General features: G+C 43.2%; 1 protein-coding gene and 1 pseudogene across 1 annotated transcript in view; both read left to right on the top strand.

Moving 5' to 3' along the window:
* The window catches only part of LOC119330045 (chlorophyll a-b binding protein of LHCII type 1-like), a 7934-nt gene extending 4977 nt beyond the window's left edge, over window positions 1-2957 (top strand). Inside the window, exon 2 of the mRNA XM_037603151.1 lies at window positions 953-2957. Coding sequence (XP_037459048.1) covers window positions 953-1495 — 543 coding nt within the window. The 3' untranslated portion in view covers window positions 1496-2957. The remainder of the gene's footprint in view (window positions 1-952) is intronic.
* Window positions 2958-3087: 130 nt separating this feature from the next.
* Window positions 3088-7462, top strand: LOC119330044 (annotated as a pseudogene).
* Window positions 7463-10935: the final 3473 nt, after the last annotated feature.

Here is a 10935-nt window from a genome sequence, read left to right on the forward strand (position 1 = left end):
ATTTATTTGTGTTTAAATATGTTCAAACTTGTTTAAATCATAACAGTAATATTTTTTATAAAAACAATAATAATTTTTAAAAAAATATGTTTAAATTTGTTACTTGAAATATCATCGGCGACGGCGGTGGAGCGGGGGAGGGTGCGGGGGGTGCCCATTGGTAGCGGTGGAGCGGGGGAGGGTGCGGGGGGCCGGGTGCTCGTCGGCGGTGGTGGAGGGGGATCGAGATCGAGTGTCCTCACCACTGGCTCGCATCCTTAGGGTGACTCAGCATCTTGTCTTTTTTATTTATCTCCGGATCATTTCCGTCATCTTCCCGCTTCTTCTCCTTCCTATCCGCGTGCCAACGCAGGAGCTTTGCTACCTTAGGGTCCGCGAAATACCGCTGCAGACGAGGAGTGATCGGAAAGTACCACACCGATTTTCAAGGAGCTTTCTTCCTTTTCTTGTATCGAGTGACGCCGCACACCGGACATATGGTAGACTCCACGTGCTCGTCCCGATAAATGATGCAATTGTTCATATGCACACATGGTATTTCACGTGCGGTAAATCCAGAGGACACACGATTTTCTAATGCAGTGCGCCATTAGTAGTTTTGCAAAAAAGTAAAAAAATAATTTTTATACTAATGGCGCACCGTTGCACAGTGCCACATTAGTAGTTTTGCCAAAAAGTAAAAAAAAACAAATTACTGGCGCACTTTGTTGCCGGTGTGCCATTAGTAGTTCTAACTACTAATGGCGCACTTTACCAGGATGCGTCATTAGTATGTTTGAAAAAATGGAATTTTTTTTGTTACTAGTGGCGCACCTTTTGTCTGGTGCACCATTAGTGTCTTCCACACTAATGACGCACCTCCACCTGGTGTGCCATTAGTATATAATAGTGGCGCACTACATCTCTGGTGCGCCATTAGTGTCAATCCTATCTTTAGCCCTTTTCCTAGTAGTGTGATCCCGAGACCTTCGCGAAGAACCGTGAGCAAGAGGTGATCCACTGCCGATCGGCCATGCTTGGTGCCCTAGGTTGTGTCTTCCCTGAGTTGCTCGCCCGCAATGGCGTTAAGTTTGGCGAGGCTGTTTGGTTCAAGGCTGGCTCCCAAATCTTCAGCGAGGGTGGCCTCGACTATCTTGGCAACCCCAGCCTCGTCTACGCGCAAAGCATCCTAGCCATTTGGGCTTGCCAAGTTGTGCTCATGGGCACTGTCGAGGGGTTTCGCATTGCCGATGGCCCACTCGGCGAGATTGTTGACCCGCTTTACCCTGGAGGCAGCTTTGACCCGCTCGGCCTAGCTGACGACCCCGAGGCATTCACAGAGCTTAAGGTGAAGGAGATCAAGAACGGTCGCCTTGCCATGTTCTCCATGTTTGGCTTCTTTGTGCAGGCCATTGTCACCGGCAAGGGCCCGCTAGAGAACCTCGCTGACCATATCACTGATCCTGCCAACAACAATGCCTGGGCATTTGCCACCAACTTTGTGCCTGGCAAGTAAGGCACGTACTAGAGTTGAGTTGTGAGCTGGCGAGGTGCTCTGATTTGTACTACCATCATGTAAACTAGGGGTTGGGGCGCCACCTTGTGGCGCCTCTTCAAAGGAAGTTGGGGCGGTGCCAAGTTGGCAGTCACTCATTCCAGTTGCTTTTTTGCAATCTTCATAAACACATGAAAATGGCATGTTACAAGAAGCCACACTATAAATTTTTGAAAGAGCTAAATAAATGACACTCAAATACAATGAGATTAGAACATCTTCGTCGAGCTTCGGTCGTTCATTGCAATTTATTAAAGAAAAAACAGGACACTGATCATAACAAAAACTAAAAACCAAAGAAAAAATAGGACACAGATCAAGGTTGATGACGCCCGCGCCCGAGCCGCCAGCCTTCTCGTTGTTGGCGGCCAACGCCAATCCGCGGAGCACGGCAATACAACAATACATAGTCATTCAAATAACCGCAAAATGAGATAAACTGAGGGTACCTATGTGATTTCCTGGAATTGATCCCTAGAAATATCCAATTGAATTGCTTGGGGAAAGCAACAAGCTGCAGTACTAGAGGTTACATAAGCGATTCGATAAACGATAATGGCTCAGGTTATTCATGATTTTAGATGGTGAAAAACAGAGCATAGGTAGATCTTGATAGCACGGGAAACATTAAGGCAACTCCAATAACAATGCATAAATTAGCTTCAGTACTAACACTATGCTTTTGGATATAAGTACTCAACCACAAATTCTGTGATACTTGGCAAACTATGAAATCATGTGTAACAATAGTATACAACGATGTATTTATAGTGACAGAAAATAGTGCCATCAACAAGATATCTGCAGAAGTGGAATTCACACCACATTGGTCATCTGCACTACCACTTTACAGAAAATAAGGGTTTGTCATATACGTACATCACCATGTAATCTCCATCTGTTTGTCTGAAAGAAATATGAAAATTAAACCCTCTCACCCAATCGTTCTACTACATAAATCATGCCCAGTGCCATGCTTGCACCTTTATTCCTGGAGTATTTGCAGCTGGTGAGTCTATTTTTTCTTCTTTCTTTTGATTTACAGCTATTGGCATGAATTGACACGTGCAATTGGTCCTAGCAGGCTAGCACTAACAATAATTTGAACCTGTCAATTGGCTGATTAAATAAGCTTCCTCTGATTTCTATAGACGCAGTTGCAACAGTTAGCTGCAGCAATTGTATCTTTCTTTTGCAGGTGGGGCATGCGTTCGGACTGAGTTATACAATTATTAAATCAGCTTAATTGTTTAAACAATTTGCTCATGTTCGTGGCCTAACAATACTTTTGTTAATAGTTGTCAACTAAAAGAGGATCTACCTTTTCTAATGGTCGCCCGATAAAAGAGGATCCATACCCTGACGAGTTTCCATTGTACACAATTATTCTTTGCTAACAATAATTTTGCTAAGTTGCTCTCTACATCTTGGTGTTATTAGTCTAAATATTCTGATTCCAAAGGATGGTTCCTAACAACAGATCTTTTAATAAATTTTAAACAACAGTATCTTGTTAATTTTGGTTCTGTCTAGGATGATGAAATTCAATTTTCTTCTACTACAAATTAGTTAAAAAAAGAAAACAAAAAAATCCCAAAAAAATCGACAACCGGAAAACATTGAATACTGAAAGAAAAGGCAGAAGAAAAAAAACGAAAGCACGGTTGTGGTTTCACGGTTTTTTACGCACAAATTGTGTCTTATTCATTTTTCGAGGTGGTAAGACTGTGCTTCTCGTAGAAGCTCATGGTTGTGTTTTTTTCTCATCGAACATATCTGTGTTTATCGTACAAGCACATATTTGCTTCTAGTGGAGCACACTTGTGCTTTTCTTCCACGCACAGGTTGTGCTTCTGGCGGAGGCATGGGTTGTGCTTCTCGCGGAAGCAAATCTATGCTATCACGAGAAATACAATTGTGATTCTTATGAAAGTACATATTTGTTTTTTCAAAGGCATTGTGCTTCAAAAAATAAATAGTTTCTTGTAGACCTAGGAAAAACCAGACAAAAATCAAAAACCCAAAAAGCCGCATCTAAAAGCCGGCGCCCGCTGCGCCCGTTTCTTCAATTCTAACAAACAGGCGCACATCCCCGCGCGGTGCTGGGCCGGTCCGTCTTTCTTTTTTTCCCGTTCAATCTGAAGCGAGCGAAAAAATGGTGTGCTTTCGGGGGTTCGAACCAAGGATCTATCGATCGAGTTAGCACGAAACTATGTTAATTGTTCCCTTGACCCTTGAGAGTTTTCCAGCTAATTAGTAAATATCCTAACTTGACCCTTTAACATAGTTCCCTGATCCTCCTTTTCTATATCCTTAAGAACTTCCAACTTAAATTGCTTAGGCGACATATTGACCGACAACTTCTCAATTAGCTTCAGAAGGACATCATCGATTTCAGTAGTGAGCATAAAATACATGCAGTAGTGACAACGAATGACTTTGCAGAAAAAGAAATGAAATACACACTTACATGGTTATTAACACTGGCATTTTAGCATAGGTCAACTGCAGCAACAATGAAATATTTCCCATACTTCCTGTCAAAAGGGTCCCACATTGACTGAGTTCAAAGAGCTCAGAGCACCATTGGGGCTGCAATTATCAAACTGCCGATACCATCTTTCAGGTCCGCTGGGCATTCCCTGAAGGAAAGGTAGGCTCTTCGTCCCATAGTCAGATGCTTTTTGGGCTTATTTTCTAAAAAATCTTCATTTTGATCGAAAAAACCCGGGGTTAGGCGAATGCGCGGGTACTCTTGATCTGGCTGCTCCATGTAAATTTCCTCATCCAACTCTCCATTAAGGAAAGCCGTCTGCCCATCTGATGAACGAGAAGACCGTGCGAGGCAGCCCGTGATAGTAGTACTCGAATGGTGGTAAATCTAGCCACAGGTGAGTAAGTATCAAAGAAATGCCTACTTTTGCTGCTATGTGGATGGAGGACTTTTGGGCCTGGCATTACGAGAAATCGGGACAGTTCTCTGTCCGTTCTGCTTACCGGATGTTGATAAAAACGAAGCAGTGACGGGGTACCCGTGGATCCACTATGCAATAGACCACTCGGGTAGTGTTGCCATAGGCGACACACAGAGCCCGCACTATCAGATGGGAGAGTGCCAACGGCCTTTGGATGATGTCAGGAACGGGGGACCTTGAAGGATCAGGAAGAGAAACATCTGAGCCACCGTCAGACTCATCACCGTCGGAGCCAGCGTTGTTAGGCGCCTGAATAGCATGGGATCAGTCCATCATCGCCCGCAGCTTCACTTCACTTCAGTTCAGCTCAGCATACTAGGGAGACCACGGGGAATGTGAGAGTACTGACATATGACCCAATCGCGACAAAGCCTTGTGCTGCAACAACTATGGCTAGGGATAAGAGTTCCTCGGCTGCAACTTCCAATAACTAAGCTCGCGTAAAAGTATTAGTTAGCGGGTCTTGGTTGAATAGTGGATCTTGGTTGAGAAACTCATAGATAGAGATTGCTCTGTTTGCTCTCCGCTTAGTGGTTTCTTACTCGGTCTCCTCATCTGAATAGATGGTCGCACGCTTCAACTAGAATCCAAACCATAGTAGAACGGGGGCTCAAAAGGAAACTTCAGAGTTGGAATATATAATCTCCAGTAGTACACTTAGCCCTTCGGCCTTATTTCAACTTGAACATGAATTTGCAGCACATTTTGGCGTTATTATATTAACATAAGCATTGAACACTGGCGGCTAGCCCATACATGCAAACACAAGAAATCAAACCAAACAAAGACACTTAGCATAGGAGTAGATCGGAATCAAACTAAGACAAAGAACACCTAACATCAAAACAAATGTCTCCAGACACTTATTGAATTTAAACCAACCTTAGAAAACTAAAAAGAGTCTACGGACTCTTCTATTCTAGCGAGATGCTAGACGAATAAAGAGCACTTGCTGCTCCACCCGCAGCGCTTCCTGCCTCTCCCCCAAACCCTCTATGCGCTCTCTAGTAGCGCGAATGCGCGCTTCTTTCTTTGCAGGATCCATTGTTCTAACACTTCTCAACTGGTTGTTTAGCACTCTACGGTGCCCTTCAATCTCATTTTTCAGTTGCTCCATTTCGGTAGCAATTGCAGAAAGCCCATTTGCGGTTGCAGCATCCATAACAATGCGTGCTAGTACTCAATTTCTTTGTGATGAAGTGAAGATATCTATATACCATTTATAGAGTGGTAGAGTAATATTGCCATGCAGTACGAATTGCATGGCTGCATGCAGCCTTTATGAACAAACAAACTTTGCAGAGCCGTTTCACCTAATCGATTCCGTCGGCGGATCATCCACGTCACGAATTGAATGGCAGACACAATTCTTACTAGTTCTCCGCCCTACTTTTTTCAGTTGAATACTATCAGGCCTGGAAATGGAAACTTTGGACCCGGGAGACGGTTTGATGTCTCGTACATAGCCAGCCCAGGGCGCTGCCCATAAGGGTCACTGTATGTAGGTTTTCAGCTCTAAGGTCCCCACTCATCACAATCGTTGGCCCTCATCCCGCATTGGAGCATAGCGTTAGTATCTTTCGGTGTATCAACAACATAGGCACCTGATCTATTTGAACTTTAAACCACAAGGGAAGTTTTCACATAAGCTGCCTTTCTCCCGTTAAAAGGTGGGTACCTTTCCCTAAATCCTTCTCCCGTGCATGCTATTCTCCTGTTCCCCCGAAGGGCGGTATCAATACGGCAACCCGAAAGCTCGTTATCAAAGTGGTCTCTTCTCAAAAGCTTATCTGCCAGATGAAAACAAGTTCGTAGTAACAGGTGGCCGTTGAGCTCCTAGTTTGACTGTTGGTGCCAGACTAGAATGGAAGAATGCCCATAATACTGAAATGAAGAAGAATACCTCACTAATAAGAAATAGAGCAACACCCATTGTGCTTCCTTTCTTTTACTAGATAGAGTAGTCCAAGCCTCTAAATATCTTGAGGGCTTTGTGTTGGATCTGATGGTTGAGCCTTTGTTCTTTGCGAGCTTTGCCTTTCTCTTTTTTGCTCTGCTGTGGAGTTCTTTGATGGTCTATCTTCGCACCTGGCGCTTCTGGCGCTTTCTTCCTTCCACCTTCCTCTTGTACTCGACTCTTCCCCGATCACTCCCCAACAAAGGCTTGCTCATCTTCGTCATAGTCCAAACTCTTTCTCGTGTGACTGTGGTGCTTTCTTGAGCGATGACTTGGGAGGGTTCCGGTCACCCCTACCCGGGCAGACAACCTCCCTCATTCACATCAGAAATGGCAAAGATTCCATTTTGGAAAGTAAATCTCTTTTTGTATAGATATAAAATAGCAAAAGTACGGTTCAGAGTCCTTTTTTCTTTCTTATTTGAAATCCAAATCGAAATGCCTCAACTTGATAAATTAACTTATTTCTCACAATTCTTCTGGTTATGTCTTCTCCTCTTTACTTTTTATATTCTCTTATTTAATAATAATAATGGAATACTTGGAATTAGTAGAATTCTCAAACTACGGAACCAACTGCTTTCGCACCGGGGGGCGAGATCCGGAGCAAGGACCCTAAGAATCTGGAAGATATCTCGAGAAAAGGTTTTAGCACCGGTCTCTCATATATGTACTCCAGTTTATCCGAAGTATCCCAATGGTGTAAGACCGTCGACTATTTGGGAAAAAGGAGGAAAATCACTCTGATATCTGATTTCGGAGAAATAAGTGGCTCACGAGGAATGGAGAGACAGATTCTCTATTTGATCTCGAAGTCCTCATATAACACTTCTTCCAGTCGGATCACTTGTTGGGAAAACATAATGCTCACACATGTTCCACACGGGCAAGGAAGCATAATATCATGAAAGCCGTCTGATAATCTTTCTATAGGTTCCCCGAAGAGAATGGTCTCATCACAAAAACACTTTCTATATGTTTTGTTATTTTGAGATTCGAAGAAGCGAGCAAGTTTTTCATATAGTTGTTTTTGTGTAGTGATCTCTGTTCATGGAGATCACGAGGCCACTGATACCCCATGTGGATAGGTGGGATAGAAGAGTGGGCATGTGGGCTTCTATCAAAAGAGGAAAAGATACCGCCACGCTCATATCTCCCTTCTCACCTCTGGGAGGGGGAAACTAGCACTTTCGCACTAGATGGTTAACTCTAAGTTTTTTCTGAAGTAGGTTGTTCAATGATAGTTCAATGATTGAGCCATCTTCCTATCACCAATAACAAATGGATAGCATGCATTGTGCAACCAATCCTACCCTCAGTTGTAGTAAGCTGAGTGTGATCCGCAGAGAGCAAAGTGTGTATCACATGAATTTGATAGCTCAGGCCTTGGAAGGACCTTTTTGGCACTAGACAGACTCTTTAATATCGATGGCAGCAACTATCCATTTTCTCAATCAGATTACTGCGTGTGCGCTTGTGTGCTCCAATCTTTAGTAAATAAAGCAAATATTTCTGAGCTAGGAATTAGAGGAAATGCTCCGACTCAAATCCAGATACAATTTGATATGTTGGAGACGTGTGTGACTCCCTACATGTATTTGAAGAGTCCCTCAGGATCATATCACAATAAACTAGACTGGTCAGGATGCTCCAACTAACAATCTAGAATCCATACTTGATAGGATCAAGAATAAAAAACATGATATCAAGAATAGTATATTGAAAGATCCCAATCATTTTTCTTGATAACTTCTTCAACCTACGTATTTTTCGTATAAATTGGATCAATTATTAAAAAAATAAGGAGCAAACATAGGTATCAGATATCAGGAACATAAGCTTACCCGGGAGAAATGCACTCTGTGTTAGTCCGATCACTTAGCTTTTGCTTTCGCACTCCCTACTGATGCCTATTGCATGACTCTCATTCAGTCAAACTAGAAACTGTGTTTACAGCTGGAACGATGAATGTAATCCTACTATTCTTTAAGGGCAGGGTCGTCTGAGTACGATACTATGGACATCAGGGCATATTGAATATAGTCATATAATTTGGTGTGCTGACACACCCAGAAAGGTTTCTACCTACACAAGGAAAATGAAGAAAGCAGGCCAAATACTGAAATGTATTAAGCTATCGATCGGGGGACATAACACTATGAGGGTTGTTAAGGAGGGGCTAGGAGCTTGATATGCTGCCGACTCAGAATCAAATGAGCATAGGGGACCCTAGTCAACATTCATATTTCTACCCACCGGTGGATGATCGGTCACCTCAGTTCCAATTTAGCTACTGTTCATTTTGTTGAACTCCAAGAAGGACCGATTGCTACGTACTCTTGAGAAACAAGATGTTATGACGCTGCTGTGCCCGCGGTCCAATGATCCACCTATGTTTGTGTTGGATCTTATCCATGCTGCAACCAGGCCGTGGAATATGGAGGTGGTCAGAGAACATATGTATGAGATGGACGCCGAAGCAGTAGCGAACATTCCCATCAGTCATGTTGCCCAGCCGGAAAGAATGGAAGAGGATTTTTCGTATCACATTCGTACTGACTTAACAGGATCCGTCTCCCATAGTAATATTATGACAGTCTCTCTTGCCCCTTCGTACTTACTTGAAACAGGAATTTCTTGGTGCTCAACTGCTTATTCTGCTTTTCCTGGTACCGGTATAGATAGATAGAAAGCGCATTCAATCGAGAAAAGGATCAACTGATCCACCTCTTTACTTTTTGGTTTTTATTCAGCTGTTTTAGCATAGGTTGCATTTTAAAACAAAAGAAAAGAGCAAGTTCCCACAGGCGAAGAGCTGCTTCCGAGAAATCTTTTACCCCCTTTACGCCCTTCGGGGCTGCTAACAACGAGCTAATACACAGGAACGGCACGGCTCCTACACCGCTTAACTCCAATAATAGAACCTGGTCCCACATCCCTTGCATTTGATAATGAAACAATCAAAATTTGTTGAATTGAAATATGTTCAATCTCATTTCTTTTACGTGGTTTTGGCAACTATCAATTATCTCTTTCCTCGGCTTCCTACACGGATATAGCCGTAAACGGTATCTAGTAGGCAACCTGGGAACTACATTAGCTTAGGGGGATCGGGTAGCGAGCGCTCTCCTCAGCAAAGCAGACAAGAAGCAATTCCACCATTGGGAACGGCACGCCCCCTTCCCTAGGGCTAGAGGTATTTACACGCTGCATTGAACCTAACGCTAGAGTGAGTACTACGATGAAAATCACTTTTATGAGCGATACCTTTGTCTTTGGTGCTTGAGTTGTCCTCCCAGCGGTGTGGTCCTCGGTTTCGGAAATGACATATTGAACCGGTATCTTTAGCATATAAAAAATCCTTTGTTTGACGGCATCCCTCCTCTAAAGCAGCTTCCTTCCTTTCCGGTTCGTAGTGGTTACGAGCAGAAGTGCAATTCAAAGCGCATTCAATAGTTGTATTAGATAGTTTAGATATAGTGACCCACTAGTTCGAGATGCACTGACCTTGGCCATTGCCTGCTAACTACGGTCATTATATGTCAATTCGGATCACACACCGGAAGCAAAGATCAGGGGATTGCCAACTTGAATGAATGTAATCCGGTTACGGTGTAGGGGAGATTTATTATTGAGTTGATAACGCACTCCGTTTACTAACATTGAGAACTATGCCATGGAATGGAATATTCCCATTTCCGATTGTTGAAAACAAATGCGACTTTCAAAAGGCACATCAAATGTATGGACACAACGATTTGCCCACTGATTCATTGATTCATTAGCTGTGCTGCTTTTGTGAGTTCCACTGGCGTGAAACTCCGAAGAGAGAGCCCGGAGGGAGCTTATTCATTCCTTTCGTGGCTTGCCATGGTTATTTCCTTGCCCAGGGCACAGTCTGGTTATCTGTTTTGTGCCTCATCGGGCACCCAAGGGTTTATCTTATGAATGGTGCGATCCGACATCCTTGAAGCTCGGAACTCCTCTCTTGAATTTTGACCATGAAAATGCCATTTACCCTTAGCAATGAATAAATCTATTGAACAATCTGTTTCATTGCAATACCTCGCTCTAACAACTCCTATTCCCACGGCATTACCACAAGGATTTCCTGTTTCCCCGCCACCACGTTCGATCACGGAAATACATCCACTTAGATTTACGTGCCTTAAGATGTCTAGAATTTGAGGGCGGTCAAGATGATATGAATCATACCGTGTTGAAGCTAGAAGGACATTGGTGTCCCATCTTGTATAAAGAACGCCTTCATACCGGCTCAGGACCTCCCTATCGAATTGATGCTGAAAAAAGAGATGTAGGAGCACGTCACTCAATTCACCTATCAATGGTATACAATTATAACGAGGAATTTGGATGTTAGTGTCGGCATTATATATTGGGAGAGATATAAATTCCCTCAAGATGTGGGAAATCACTCCTAGATTGTGTAGACACTTTAATGTATTCCA

The sequence above is a fragment of the Triticum dicoccoides genome, chromosome 7A (assembly GCF_002162155.2).
Source record: "Triticum dicoccoides isolate Atlit2015 ecotype Zavitan chromosome 7A, WEW_v2.0, whole genome shotgun sequence".
NCBI lineage: Eukaryota > Viridiplantae > Streptophyta > Magnoliopsida > Poales > Poaceae > Triticum > Triticum dicoccoides.